The sequence below is a fragment of the Schistosoma haematobium genome, chromosome 6 (genome assembly GCF_000699445.3).
Source record: "Schistosoma haematobium chromosome 6, whole genome shotgun sequence".
Lineage (NCBI taxonomy): Eukaryota > Metazoa > Platyhelminthes > Trematoda > Strigeidida > Schistosomatidae > Schistosoma > Schistosoma haematobium.
Genome location: NC_067201.1, coordinates 9,748,890 through 9,764,600, shown reverse-complemented (window position 1 = coordinate 9,764,600; position 15,711 = coordinate 9,748,890). Strand labels below are relative to the sequence as shown.

General features: G+C 32.6%; 1 protein-coding gene across 2 annotated transcripts in view; it reads right to left on the bottom strand.

Moving 5' to 3' along the window:
• The window catches only part of MS3_00008474 (uncharacterized protein), a gene marked incomplete at its 5' end in the record, with an annotated part of 43,417 nt that overhangs the window by 12,729 nt on the left and 14,977 nt on the right, over nt 1–15,711 (bottom strand). The window contains 3 exons of one of the 2 annotated variants that reach the window (XM_035729990.2): nt 525–2,142; nt 6,208–7,342; nt 14,821–14,926. In XM_035729990.2, the coding sequence (XP_035589320.1) occupies nt 525–2,142; nt 6,208–7,342; nt 14,821–14,926 (2,859 nt within the window). Of the gene's footprint in view, nt 1–524; nt 2,143–6,207; nt 9,936–14,820; nt 14,927–15,711 lie in introns of those variants that run through there. The other variant, XM_051216813.1, reaches the window with a different exon arrangement.

The following is a 15,711-nucleotide window of genomic DNA, read 5'->3' as shown; positions in this document are numbered from 1 at the left end:
TTCATTGTGTTCAAAGAATGAAATTTACATACATTGAATGTTAATTAACGCATACACCAAGCATGCCATTTAATTACTTGGCTGAGAGCAACACCTCTTGTGTTAAAGCTTATGATACTTCTTAGATACCTAAAACGAACTAAATTGTACTTGTCACAGATTCATTTCAGTCGAAAAACCAGTAAAAACCAAGGAGTGTAGGACAGTTGTTTTGTCTTATTATGAGAGGCCTTATAGGTGCACACCTTTCCCTAAGAACTTCAGGTATCTTAGCAAATATCCAATAATCAGAACCATCAGATTGTTCAATTTTCAACAACTGGTTGAAAATAGGATTGAAACATTTGATACCGAAGCATTAGTTCTACTGAATAATCGCTGGTTGTGGAAGCACACTACTGAGAAGTTCCATACCATGCTGAAATAGATAGTCATATATTATCTTCTTCTTATTAATCCTACAAACAAGATCAATTCAACCTAAAACTATAAAAATATTATTATGATAGAACAGTTAATTTTACCTTAATATCATCATGTTTATGAGGATATCCAATTGATAGATCAATTGGTAATGAATCATTCACTGATAATATATCATCATCTTCATCATTTTGTATTAATGAAGAATTCTTAGATGGTGATGCTGCTATTGATGAAGATGATGATGTTGTTAATGATAATTGTTTTATAGATGAATATGCAATTAAATTCAAAGGATCATTTGATGTCATTTGATGATCTGAAATTTTTGAATAATTTTTACATTCAATATCTAATGAAATCATTTCATTGGATTTTGGTGAAATTCCAGATAAACATGATAAATGTGATGTTGTTGATGATGTTAATGATGATTGTGTTGTGGATGTGATCTGTGGTCGAGAGAATACTGTTAATGGTTGTGTTATTGGAATCAATGAAACAATTGATGATTGACTTGGTAATATACATGATTGTATTTGTGAAGTACAAGATTGTGAATTGATCAATGAAGTCATAGGCAATGATGATGATGATGATGTTGTTGTTGTTGAATACATTGTTAAAGAGATTGGTATTGATCCAATTGATGTATTCATATATTGTTCATCAATTGTTTCTATATTATTATTGATTATTGTAATTGGTAATTGATTACTATTTGGATGTTGTTTTTTTAAATGTTTTGTAATATCCCATTTATAATTACTTCGTTGTCCACAGATTGGACATTTAAATTGTTTTAAATTTATATGACTAGCCATATGATTTTTGAATTTACTTTGATTTTGTGCATGATATGAACAAATATGACAGATTAAACTATTTTCAGCTATTGTCATTTGAGGTAGATAATTATTTATCATAGTATTAGTAAGGTTTACAGTACTATTAATACTACTATTAGTATTACCATTGATATTATTGATAGTATCCATACTGTTTGATTCATTATGTAATAGTGAGTAATTAGTTTTTAATGAATGTTTACGTGAGTATGATTTAACAATTGAGTTCATTTTATCATCACTTTCATTGGAACTGTCATCTGAATTTTCAACATCAATACTAAGACTATTATTACTACTATTATTATTATCATGAGTAGTAGTAGTAGTAGTGGTAGTGGTAGTAGTAGTACTAGTAGTAGTAATTATAATATTTTCTTCTTCATCATCAATATGTAAACAATTGTATCGATCACTTGTATTATCACCTTCACTACTTTCTGTTGTTATATCAAATTGTGAAATAGGCAATGTGGAAGTATGTCCATAACCACTAGTCATTGATGATGATGCTGCTGCTGCTGATGTTCTTGTACCAGCGTTATTTTTAAATTGTGACATAATTTTAATTAATTCTGTTTCACATGTAAAACGTTCTCTATGATGTGATTCCATATGACGTTTTAAATCACCTTTCCATGCACTACGATATGGACAAAAAACACATATGAATGGTTTAACACCCCAATGTAATCGCATATGACGATTTAATTCACTTTGATATTTTGCAACATATTTGCAATGACTACAACAAAAACTTCCAGCTTTACCATTACGTGCATTTTCACGTGATTTTTGCATTCCATGCACAGAGCGTAAGTGTTCTGTTAGATCACCATGCCATGGAAATGTTGTTGGACAAATGTTACATCTAATTGTAGAGTGGGATGAGAAGACAAGCAAAAAAGAGAATACAAGTTTAATTTAACATCTGATACACAACAACTTAGCTATTATAGATATAAGAAAATCCCTAGTAAATAAATGGAGTTTAAGAAGAACCTTGGTTTAACACCGTTAAGCTTAAAAGGTCATTAGTTCAACTCACCTCGTTACTCCATAGACAATCACTTTATAATATTCCACAAAATTCTGTTGATATTCAAAAAAGATTGCATAGCATCACTCGAGGCTCATTCAGTTTATTTACTTACATTGAAACTATTCAACTGAGCTCAACTCTACATTTTTCATAGTTTAAATCACTAGCTAACTTTAAATACCCCACTACTACAGGCTTGTATTCACTGAATAGCTGTTTCATCCGAGTGCTGTACACTCTAAAAGTGAACATACACGTTCCTTCAACCGGGAAGCGGACTCACGAACTTCAGTCTCGAACGTTTAACACAGGAATGCAACACTGTACATTATCTAACTTCAGTCGATTCATGACATTATGTGACCATTTTCCACTGCTTGAGGAGTTAAACCACATCGGGTGTGAGACTGAATGTCCTAGATTCTATCCAAAGGTACAACATCGTGGATGTGCACTTCTAGAAAATTCCATATTAATCGATGAAAAAGAAATGATGTTTGTAAGATAATTGTAATTCGATAGTTAGAAATTTTATGAAATATAGATTTATTGATGAATCAACAAACATTGAGGATTGTGTACATCTACGAAACTGTATTTTATTCAAATAAATTACAAAAATTACTAGTAATTAATAGACACTTGTAGTATGAAACTGTCACTTTAACAAAAGTGTTATACACTTACAACCAATGTTAAAGATTGAAACTACTCATGTGTTTGTTTGTTTCTATTCATTATGAGATTTCTAATAGAAATGATTTTTATCAGAAGGGGTTTTGAGGAGATTTTAGTAATTTCAATTGTTGAAATCATGAATCCATTGAAACTAGATCACCATGGAAAACCTGGATGTACTGGACAGTTGTTTCGTCCTATTGTAGGACTCTTCAGCAGTGGTTCCAATGTTTCCAGATTTTCCATAGTGGTGTAGCTTAACAATAGAAATGATTTTTGTAAATATATTGCCAACAAAGGTCAAATTTATATATGAACTTTATTCTGAATAAACATTATTTATGAATATGTATTTTTTCTCTCTGAGATTATTTCAAAATATGAACTCAATTTGTTTACAAAGGTAAATAGAGTAAACAAACATTTTCAAAAGTAGTTCTTTCATCATAACAGATCAATAATTATAACATTCATGAATGATTAGTATATTGAAGTTTGGATGAAAAAAAGTATGTTGTACATTATCTTATTGGATACTTAAGCTAAAATAAGTGTAACAGACATTGAATTCATATTCTTATGTTTGAAATCAAATGTTTTAACAATGAAATCAAGATTCCAGATACCCTGGTACGGCCGAGGGTGGGGAGAGTGAGCTCTCTCATAACCATGCGTATACAACCACTGACAGGGCGATCTTATTGATTGCGTTCAGAAACCGAATATCTGGCGTTTTAACTGGGTTGGTGGATATGGAGGATCCACCTAGAGGAGTTGGAAAACCCTCATTCTAAACCAATGGTGCACATGGGCTGGCTCCAGTATCCTGAAGAAACAAATGGCATATGAACCAGTCGTTGATCATCGGTTACCATGGGACTGTATCTCCTGACGTTGTTCCACTGCCTTGTGGATTAGACTCGGGGAGTGGCCCCCTAAGAAAACCACATGGTTCGGTTTGGGCATCCGGGTAGTATTACAGCCCGTACACAAACGATGTGACTTGTGTGACGCATATCTATTCGGTGCCCCTATGTACCAATAGTTATGTGTTCATATAAATAAATAATAAAGAAATAATTACTTAAAAGATATAGAATCAACAGTGTTTGAACTAAGCACAGGATGCTTGATAGGAATAGGATATCGGTTGATGAGGTAGTGTATTTCCAGTGACTGAAGTGGTCGGGACATATATTATGTATGAACAACCACTGAGTACCTAAATCCATGATATTTGCTTTTGTATGAATCTGTTGCAAGAAAGCTAAGAGAGGTCAAATCAAAATATCCATGAAGACATTATCTTTTGAGTTGAGTTGTATTGGTGGTTATCGACTCTCACATTACAGTCATCATAATCATCATGATCAGAGGTTGGAGATGTTGAATGTCATGACTTATAATAATTCAGAATGGTGCTGATGGCTTCATTTTTTGTCTGTTTATAGATCTTGAGTCTTTATTCCAGGAATTTTTTTCATTCTTCACTAATCATATTATTTGTGCTTGAACTCCTCCACTATCATCAATACAGTTACTTAAATATATTAATCTGGCATCTACATTGGTAATTTCATCTCATTACATTGCTTCAGTGTGGTAACTCAAATTAGTGTATATGTTTTATACATTACCTTGCTTATGGATGACCAACTAAAAGGCTAATAATTACCAAATAGATCTCTATATGTTATACGTTCACAATACAAGTGATTTGAAAAATTTGCAAAACCTAGTTTATCTACTGATTTTTTGCACCAATGATAAGTATATTGCCTTAATTAGACTAAATCATTTCAAATTTTATAAGTTTATATATTCTCCAAAATGCAATTTAAGCAAACCGCTTAATTATAAAAATCAAACCGTCTTCATAAGATATTTCCTAGAGTTCTAGTGAGAAGCTGTGGACAGTGGAGTTCAAATGGTTCTGATGTGAGATAGTAACTCACTGAAGACAATGGTCGATGGCGGCTCAATTTCATGGATTGGTTGAAGTTAGACATTAACACCGTTGGATTCAGGCCACCTCAGTGGTGTAGAGGTTAAGCGTTCGCGAACCAGACCGAAAGTTCTGAATTCGAGTTTCTTTAATGCAGAGTCCCGAATACGCACTTCTGAGGAATCTCATACTAGGACGAAACAGCCATTCAGTGCTTTCAGGTTTTCCATAGTGGTCTAGCTTCAATCGACCCATGAATTTAACTATTAAAAAGCAACCAACTGACTACTTTTCACATTTGATACTTTACTTTAGATAAAAAATAAATTTGTTTAACATTTGACTGATAACAATATTCATGTTAAGAAAATTCTAAATTACTTTTTTTTAAAGTAGATGATTCATTAAAATTACAGTGAATTATCAGTAATATTTATTGATAATTACAGAGTAATTAATGTAAACAAGCTTATGTAATCACTTATTTTGCATAGTTTATAATAGTACAACATTGAATTGAACAAAATAGATAACATTTATAACTATTAAATCATGTTTGTATTGTGGATTGACCTAAGTTTTACAATCAGTTAAAGTAAGTATGAGACAATTCAGGAACGAAACCTGAATTTCAAGGATAAGAAACTTCAATACGATTGTCGATGCGCACTGTAAAGAATTTTAATACAGCTTCTGAATAGCTGTCTAACTAATCTTAGTTCGTGATGTTAACTATGAACCGCTTTTTCCAGGTTTTCCATGATGATCTAGCTCCAACTGACTTATGAATTCAGTTATTAAGTTACTCAAATCTCCGTAAAACCCTCTTCTGATAATAATCATCATGCGCTCACAAGTGACCGGATTCAATAGGTATTTCCTAGAGTTCTAGTGAGAAGCCGTGAACAGTAGAGTTCAACTGGGTCTGATGTGAGATAGTAACTCACTGAAGATAATGGTCGATGGTGGCTCAGTTCCGTGGATTGGTTGAGGTTAGACCGTTGGATTCAGGCCACCTTAGTGGTGTAGAGGTTAAGCGTTCGCGCGCGAGACCGAAGTGATCAATTAACAAGTTTAAATAATAGGACATTGTGTTATCATTCAGTCCTAGACATTATTTAGTAATAACAACGAATATGATAGCATCTGTTGTTGTTCAAGAGGAAATTTAGACTGAACAAAGTGAAATAACTCATACAAACAACAAAACGCACATATATCCAGTAGAATTAGTCGAAAATATATAGGTTAAAGAACTTTTTATAACATACCGATAACGTCTTCTTGAATCGACTTTCTTCACAACTGGATGATGACGATCGTCATCATCATCTCCAACTGTGATTACTTTAGTCGCTGTTCCCGTTCCTGTTGTGGTTGTAATTGTTGTAATAGACGATGGAGATGTTGTTACGGATAACAATGAAGATGGTGATGAGGATGTTGATAAGGATAATGTCGATGATGATGATAGTGAGAAACATTTTTGTTTCTCCTTAGATTTACCATTTTTCAATGATGATGAATATGATCGAGATTTCTCAGATTTTTTAATCTCATTATTATTATTGTTTGTCATTTTTGAACTTTTGAATTTTGAATGAAACTCTGTTGTAGATGGTGATGTTGATGATGATGAGTTGTTTGAGCAAGTCGTTGTTATCGTCGCAATAGTATAAGTTGTACTTGTAGTACCAGGATTAATACCAGTATTCGTGGAAATTATCTTAAATTTATCAATAGTCCCTCCCACACTATTCGTGTTAGTATTAGTAGTAGTGGTAGTAGTAGTAGTAAGGCAACAGTTACTATGATTTTTACTATATACAGTATCTAACTTTTGATTTTTAAGCATTTGTTCACTTGTTGTTGTTAATGATGAATTGATTTGTTCCGGCTCGGCTGACCAAAATTTTACACGTTGTGGTGTAGATGATGCTTGTAATGCAAACGAATTATATGAGTGATAATTTTGTTGTTGTAAATTCATTGTTGGTTGATGTGATTGAAAAAAATCAAAAGATGTTGAATTATTCATTTCTAAGGGCCAATCTAATTTCATAGATTTTATAGATGATTTAGGACTGTCAGAATTCTCTTGATTCATTGTTATCATAGTTGATGTTGGTGGTGTGATTGATGTTAAATTACTGGTTGTTAAAATATTAGATACTGTTACATCACCATGTACTAGTTCCATATGTTCATCTTGTCTACGTGGAGATGATGCAGAGAAACCACAAACTGGACATATACACATTGTTACATCTGCATCGTCATTTCCAGCATTTGTAGTATTCACACCAGTAATAGCAATAGTAGTATTATTACTATTACTAACTAAAGTATGTATTGCACTGTCTGTATGTTGGGAATTTTCCACATTCATCAAAACACCTGATGTATCTGGAATTAAATCATAATCCATATGAAATAGTGTTATTATTATTAATATTATATCATCAAATGATTTTACCGTTAGGGTTAACGATAATATTAATCAGTTAGGTAGATAAGAACATGAATCCATAGATATCTATCCATTTACACGTACATATGTATATATTCATCAGTGTTTTACTATTAGCCTTGAAGCAAACTGAGAATGCTCCTTCCTTTACACTTATATCTTGTTTGTTCAATATCAATACATACAAGCGAAAACATACATTGACACGTAAGCACACATTTATTTGCTTGTTATTCATGTGCCATTTTGCTTATACATGACATTTTCTGATATACATACCATATACTGATTGAATGATTCGTTCGTTCGCTCACTCAGTCATGTTAACACAAGCAAAAAAGCATTCGAATAGACACGAACTTAGATACGCACAAATATGCGTATGTTTGTAATTGGATCTACATTAAACTCGAAAAAGAAATTGATAATGAATAAACAAAACAAGACACTGATTTTAAAAAAAAGAGTAAATAGTCCAGTTCGATGAATTAGACGGAGTTAAATACTCTACGCGAGCAGCAGAAATAATCAATGACTGACTGATAAACAAATCTAAACGAATATCCATCGTGTGCACACACATACACACACTTCATACAAATTGTATGTCTGAATTGATTTGATAAGAGATTGGTGATTATGAAATTTCTTAAACTAATGGAAAGAAAGAAATAGACATTTATGAAATGAATTTACGTACTAGTGTACTTGAATCCAAAGAACAATGTTGATATTTGTTCTTATATATAATCATATAAATGTGCGAGTCTTTTGTGTCTGTCTGTGTGTGTCTGTGTACATAAGTGTGTGTGTGTGTGTGCACGTATAATATTGATGGAACTAGTCTCAACAACAAAATACAAGATTTCTTCAATTAATGCATAGTTTGCATGTAGACGTAAATTGCAGAGTAACATGCAAAATAAAAACAATAACATTAACGAAAACAGATAAGAGACAAATTTAAAGTACAAAACATTTGGATTGTTTCAACTTTGACAAATAATTTTGAAGGCATATAATTGTATATTAAAACTTAAATTAATATGAATTAAAGACAAGATGTTACTCCTAAAGATGATGTTAATGATAATAAAAGTACTTAAGTTATTCTAGTCTTTCTGATTGTTAGAAGGGGCATCGGCCTCGTGATTTCCGAAGAATTTCGGCTTTCATCTTGAGGCATGATAATTCTTCCTTCAACTCCCAGGGCAGAGTTTAAATGGTTTAATTTGTTTAACCTGGTTGGCGTTTTTTTTAGCAAGATTTGTTCTACGGAATGGGGTTGCTGACATCATGCCAATCCTCCTCATTTACCCGGGCTTGGGACCGGCAGTAACTCCAAAAGAGCTACGGACAAGCCCTGACTCGGAATCCCGAAGGTAAGCGGAAAAGAGGAAGGCAAAAGAACATATTACATCGGAAGTAGTAGCAGATATGAAAAGGATGAATAAAACTGGGAAGAACTGGAAAGGATTACCCAGGACGAGGTTGGATGTAGAGTGCTGGTGGGCGGCCTATGTTCCTCCACGAGGAGGAAGCGGCGTAAGTAAGTAAGTCTTTGAGATGGTGGAGAAGTAAGTCTTCCAGGTAAATAAATATACTTTGCTAATACGATTTATTAATCTGTGAAATGTAATCATTTGATCTAAACTAGGTGGATAAACTTTGCTAAGATACGTGTATAGACAAAAATCAATAAATGGTCATGTCATTATCAACATTATCAGAATGGATCGTGGATGCGCACCGCTGAGGAGTCCCATACTAGGACGAAACGGCCGTCCAGGGCTTCCAGGTTTTCCGGTGGTCTAGCTTCAATTGACTCATGATTTCAACCTGTGAAATTATCAACATTAGACTAAATTTAGAAATGTTTACTAATTTAGTGATCTGTAAATCCTTTCATTCGTCAGTTCAAATGCGTGGACATACTACGAGTAAATAAGTTACATCAATATGAAATAATTAAATATTTATTAATCAATTAAAATTACTGACTTATACCAGGTTATTTACATACAAATTAACCTAGTCAATTGTACTCGTACTTAATTTCTGCTTCATTTCTATGTGAATAATCAACATCTGCCTTATTATTATTACGATCAAATGTAATTAGCTTGAATTGACTACATTTATAATAGAAAAGTTTCATAGGCCATTCACTGGCAATCTCTCTTTTAGTTAGAAATTAAGTCAAAGAGAAAGTAGAAACAATTTTATAAATGAAACAAAATGTAATTTAATAGTTGAATTAATGAGTCAATTAAAACTAGACCATCATAGAAAACCTGGAAACACTAGACGATTGTTTTGTCCTAGTACAGGACTTCTCACCAGTCCGTATCCACGATTTCGTCTTACGAGATTCCAATCCACGATCTATCAGTCTCGCACACGCGAATACTTAACCTCTAGATCACTGAGCCGACATTCAACAAAATGTATTCACTTTCTAACACGCACAAAATAAAACTAACCATGTAAACTTATAACAAAAATTTCATCCTCCACCCCTACTCTGCCCCCCCGCAAAAAAAACAACAATTCAGTTTAATTTGATCTGAAGTATTCTATAGAAAATCAGAAAACAAGATATAACTTGATAAAACCTATTTAATTAAACGATCACAATTTTCTTTCTTTTTTTATATTATTCTTTCTATAAATCTTTCTTTGTTATGAATAATATAAGGTCAAAATAATTTAGACTGATTGAATTGATATTACAACAACAATAAAACAAAACAAAACAAACAAAAAAGTTATTTTCTCCCTTTCACTAGAATAAGAATAGAATTATTATCATAAATTTTAACATGCCATACAAATGAAGGTCATTTATATACAAGTGTGAAACATTAATAATGTGTACGTGTTTTCCTTTTTATTTTATATCAATTTCACTTTTTGAACCCAGGACCTATCAGTCTCGCGCGCGAGTGCGTAACCATCGAACCACTGAGCCGGGATTCAACTGTGTTATTATCAAACTTCAACCAATCCACGAAATGGCGCCACCGTACAACATTGTCTTCAGTGAGCTGATATCTAGAAGCCGTTACCAGTGGAGTTCAACCAGGTCTGTTGTAAGATATCAGCTCACTGAAGACAATGGACGATGGTGGCTCAATTTCATGGATTGATTGAAGTTAGACATTAACATCGTTGAATGCCGGCCAGTTCAGTGGTCTACAGGTTATGTGCTCGTGCGCGTGACTGATAGGTCCTGGATTGGAATCCCTCAAGGGGTGGGATCGTGGATGCGCACTGGTGGTCTAGCTTCAATTGACTTATGATTTCAACCATTGAAATTACTATAATCTCCACAAAACCCCTTCTGATAATTTTTTTTTCGTATTTTTTTCTTCCTTTCTCTTTTGATTTTTGTTCTATTTACAAAGTTTATCAGTTCTCTTTTTTTCTTTGTATGCATGTGTGCAAGTACTTTTAATTCAAGGGGAAAATTAATGTTTTTTTAAAAAAATAATTCGAATAGTAAATAGTGAAATGAATTTGAGTTCTTTCATTTTCCTTTTCTATTTTGTAATTTTAATAGATGAGATCATGATTGTGGATTAGTTGAAGTTAGACATTAACATCATTGGATTCCGGTCACCTCAGTGGTCTAGAGGTGTGTTCGCGCACCAGACAAAAAATTATAGGTTCTAATTCCTTTAGTATGGGATACCGTATACGCACTGTTGAGGAGTCTCATAATAGGATGAAATGGCCATTCAATTCTTTCAGGTTTTCCATGATGATCTAGCTTCAATTAACTCATTATCTCATCTATTAAAATTACTATAATATCTACAAAACTCCTTCTGATATTTTCTATTTATCTATCGAAAAGAATATTGATTTCAGTTGTATGAAAGTGATTTAGGAAAACTTAGATACTATCTTGGATTTAATGAAACAGCTTCAATCTTTTAATATATCTGAATAAGAGAACCAGTAGATTTATCATAATAGTAGCATAATTTATTATAATTTGTATGATGCCAAAAAGGAACTAATGTTTTTGGTGGAGTTTGTTCTCTGAGCTGGATAGTTTGCTCCACCTGAGCTACAAATCTTCTCCACCATCTTGAGGAACTAATGTAATAGATTCTTTGTTCTATAGAACTATCTTATTGTCATTTAAATCGATTTAGTAAGGATTTATTATTTGGTTTAAATACGATCTATAGTTTGAATACCATCGAATTTTCAATATAATTTGACATATTTGGCATAATTTAAAGAAATTTTTAATGGTAGACTAGTTATTTTTCCTTTCTATCTTATCAAATGTTTATCAAATCATGTATGTTTATACAGAAAAATAAGACCGATCATATTATTATTATTATTATTATTGAACTTTAAATCTAATCTTATCAAAATAGAAAGTTCCCCTAATGTGTATAATTCTTTAAAGATTCCAGTCAAATGGAAATGAAATTGATGAAATGAAAGAAGACAACAAAAAAAGGTGTAGGGTGGAGACACAATAAGCAGTAGAATAAACTAAATCACAATAAAAGGTTGATAAATTGAACTCGGTATTGTCAGATCATACATAGGACATGGATAAGATATAAACACAATTGTAAAACAAAACAAAAAATAGGGATAAATATTATTCTCTTAGACACGTGACTATAGATATTTTCCTGTTCTGTAAAGATAATAAGGGAAAGGTTTAAAATGAACACTGTATACCATATAGCAAAGAAAGAATGATTCATTGTTTTCATTGTCTCTAATAGATTCTTTATGTGTACTAATATATTTTTGCTTATATGCTTAAAAGGGTTCATGAAAAAAAAAAAAAAAAACTTAAGTGATCTGAAATGTAAAAGTTTGCTTCCGTTTCTGCAATACTGGATAAATATATATTTTGTGAAAGATTTGTCTGGTTCATTCATTATATATCTGTATATATAGATATATATATATATATGTGTGTGTATGTTTGTATTGTTCTACTCTGTTCTGACCGAAAAAGCAGGAAAATGATATTAGATTGAATTCATTTTCATCCATATATTGTGATAAGCATTATAATTCACGATATATATAGGTATGAATACAAATATATTATAACTGTACAACATAAAGGATTAATGAGTAATGGTCAGACAATTGTATTTTATGTACTATTATCAATAGAGGCGCCTAAATCAAATGTGTTTTTGTGTTCCAATAACATGAAAGAAAGATAAAAAGAAAGAAAGATAAAAAGAAAGAAAGAAAGAAAGAAAGGAACGGAATAAATAAACATATATTATAAGAGATAACAAAATTAAGACATGAGTGGGAGAAATCAAATCAAAGAAGACTAGATTGTTTTGGGGGGGGCGAGTTATTTTTGTTGTTATTGTAAATAACATGATTATTTCATTATAAAATCAGTTGTATGGAAAAATTCAATTATTTGACAATATTTATAGACAATGTTTGTTAAGTTGAAATAATGTGACATTTTATTCTGATCTGAAAGAATACATTAAAAGACTAATGTCTACCAGTCAATAACCATTCATTAATTAGGATTTTAAAGATAATGAAACTCCGTAGCATGCGACAAAATCCCTAGTACCGCCGAGGGTGTGGAGAGTCAACTCTCCCTCTCCAAATGCTCTCATATTGCCACCAGCATACAACAACTGTTATGGAACTCCTACTCAATGACCTCGCGCACCAGGGGTGTTGTTTACGTAGTTGAGAGAACGAGAACTGAATGTCAGACACTTTAACTGGCTTGGTGGACACGGAGAGTCCACCTAGAGGGGTTAAAGACCCGTGATTCAAAATCAGTGGTGCACATGGGCTCCAGGATCTTAAAGGAACAAATGGCGTATGAACCAATTATTGGTCACCTGCTACCATGTGGCTGCATCTCTTAACATTGTTCCACTGCCTTTTGGATCAAACCTTGAAGTCGAAAGCTCCGGGTGTGGCCTCCTAAAAGAACCACATGCTTCTATCTGGGCACCCGGGTAGTATCACAGCCCACACACAAATCAAATGACTTGTGTGGCGAATATGTTTTTAATGCCCCTTTGTACCAATATTTATGTGTTCAAATAAATAAATAAACTGTGACTTCACTCAAATCAATGGAGCTCTCTTAACAAAAAGAAATTTCTGTTGGTTGTATTGCTAACTGAACAGTGTCTCCTACTACGTAATTTTTTTCTGTCTGATTATACTCTGTCTATCATTGTCTGTTTTCCCTCATTGTTATCCTATTATTTTGTGTGGTATTCAGTTTTATCGATATAATAAAAATGGTAATGATCAGTTCAGTTCAGTGAATCATTCTAATACACAAGTTACACATCTAGACGATAGAGATTTAATAACAATGTTGCTTTTTTTAATTTGAAAAAAGACGTCTAAATAACTTAGCTGCATTTAAGAAAGCTGTACTTAACAAATTGATGAATACTCAGTAAACCATATAGTAACGAGGAGATAAACGAAATTGAATAATCTTGTGATCAAGATGGGATAAGCCAGGTTAGGTATTAACATGTGATGTTTGACTTAAACATAAGCTAGTGGGTCACACCAGTTACGATCGACACGAGTACGTCGACAATCTCCATAGATCACTTTCGATTGTGATTGTAATGACATTACAATCATAAATAGACCGAAGTTTAACAATGACAGCGTTTGAATCTTATTGATTTGTAAACTGATCAAGGTTATCTAAAATGTTTTCAAATTACATTGTCGTACTTAACAATTTCGGTGATTTTTTTGTGTTTTCTTTACACAAATGAATATTGTGTATTAGAGTTCAGTTTTCATGGAATATTTCAAGTAACAACCTGTTCATAACAGACAATTGCAAATAACGTTATTCTCTTGAAATTACACTCGAATATACAACAGTTCATCATTGAATGAATAGAAAAATGTCTTTATTATTTATTTTAACACATAAATATTGGTACGAAGTAACATCGAATACATATGCACCACACAAGTCACTTCATTTGTGTGGGAGCAGTGATACTGTCCGAGTGTCGAGATCGAAGCAGTTGACCTTCTTAAGAGGCCACGCCAGGGAGCCTTCAACCTAAAGGTCTATCCACATGGCAGTGGAGCAATGTCAGGACTCTCCGTGTCCACCAAACCGGTTAAAGCGCTGGTTTTCGTCCTCTCAATTTCGTAAACAACACCCGTGGTACGCGAGGGTATTGGGTAGGACTTCCTTGTTAGTGGTTGTATGCGTGTGGCCATGTGAGATCATTTCGAGATGAACAATGACTGAAAATGTTAGATACAGTACATTTATCGAACATTAAAAATACGTCAATTAAACTGTACACAACTCAACTGATCTTAGTCAAACTATGAATATACTTCGAAATCATTTCAAAGAAGAATCATTCAAAGGAGGACTTACTTTCATTATAATGACTCTTATTCACATATATACCGGATGTGTTGACCATCAATCGATCTATTGGCTTTGAATTAATAAAATAAGGTGAAGTAGTATTTTCGAAAGTCTGTTTATTAGGAAGAGAGAAGAAAATTGGGAAATAATTGATACATAATCTTGGTTTGTATTTACAAAGTGGCATCGATCTATGAAGTTAATAACTGTTGATCTGAACGAAATTGATTAAAAAAAACAGGCTATATAGTTGAGATTATGTGGTGGTTGTATGAAATAATGATTTTTTTATATTTGAGGACTGCCTGATCTGCAATTCTAAATACAATACGCCTCACCTAGTTCTTTATGGTTTGATTTACGTTATTTCGGGAAGTCCTATTTTGTACAATAATTCAAATACATCTAATTATCATAGACTTAAAGACTGGTCCCAATTTATATATCACTGAAAAACATAAGCCATTGAATATTTATTTCATTCTAGTATATGACTCGTCAATGATGTGTACTCACAAGTGAGGCCGTTCCTTGACGAATATAATGGTTAAATTGAACGAATACAAAAATAATAATTTAAATGAGAATTTATATTTCCAATGAATGTTTTTAGTGGCGTTGTTCAATATTCTAAGCTGAATAACTTCACTCATAAGGTTTTCATTACCTTACTGAACATTATGAATGCATACTCTGTAAATAAATTTCGTTTTGAATAACAAAAATGAATAACTTCCAAAGAAAGTTATTTAGTTTACAGAACCCTTGAATTAACTCTATAGATGTAAGAGATAGCACGATACCGTTCAACTAACTAAATCACAATATGTAGAGAGTAGAATAATGCCTAATACATGAATAAATTCGCTCTTTCACAACTATCTCTCATTCCCTGTG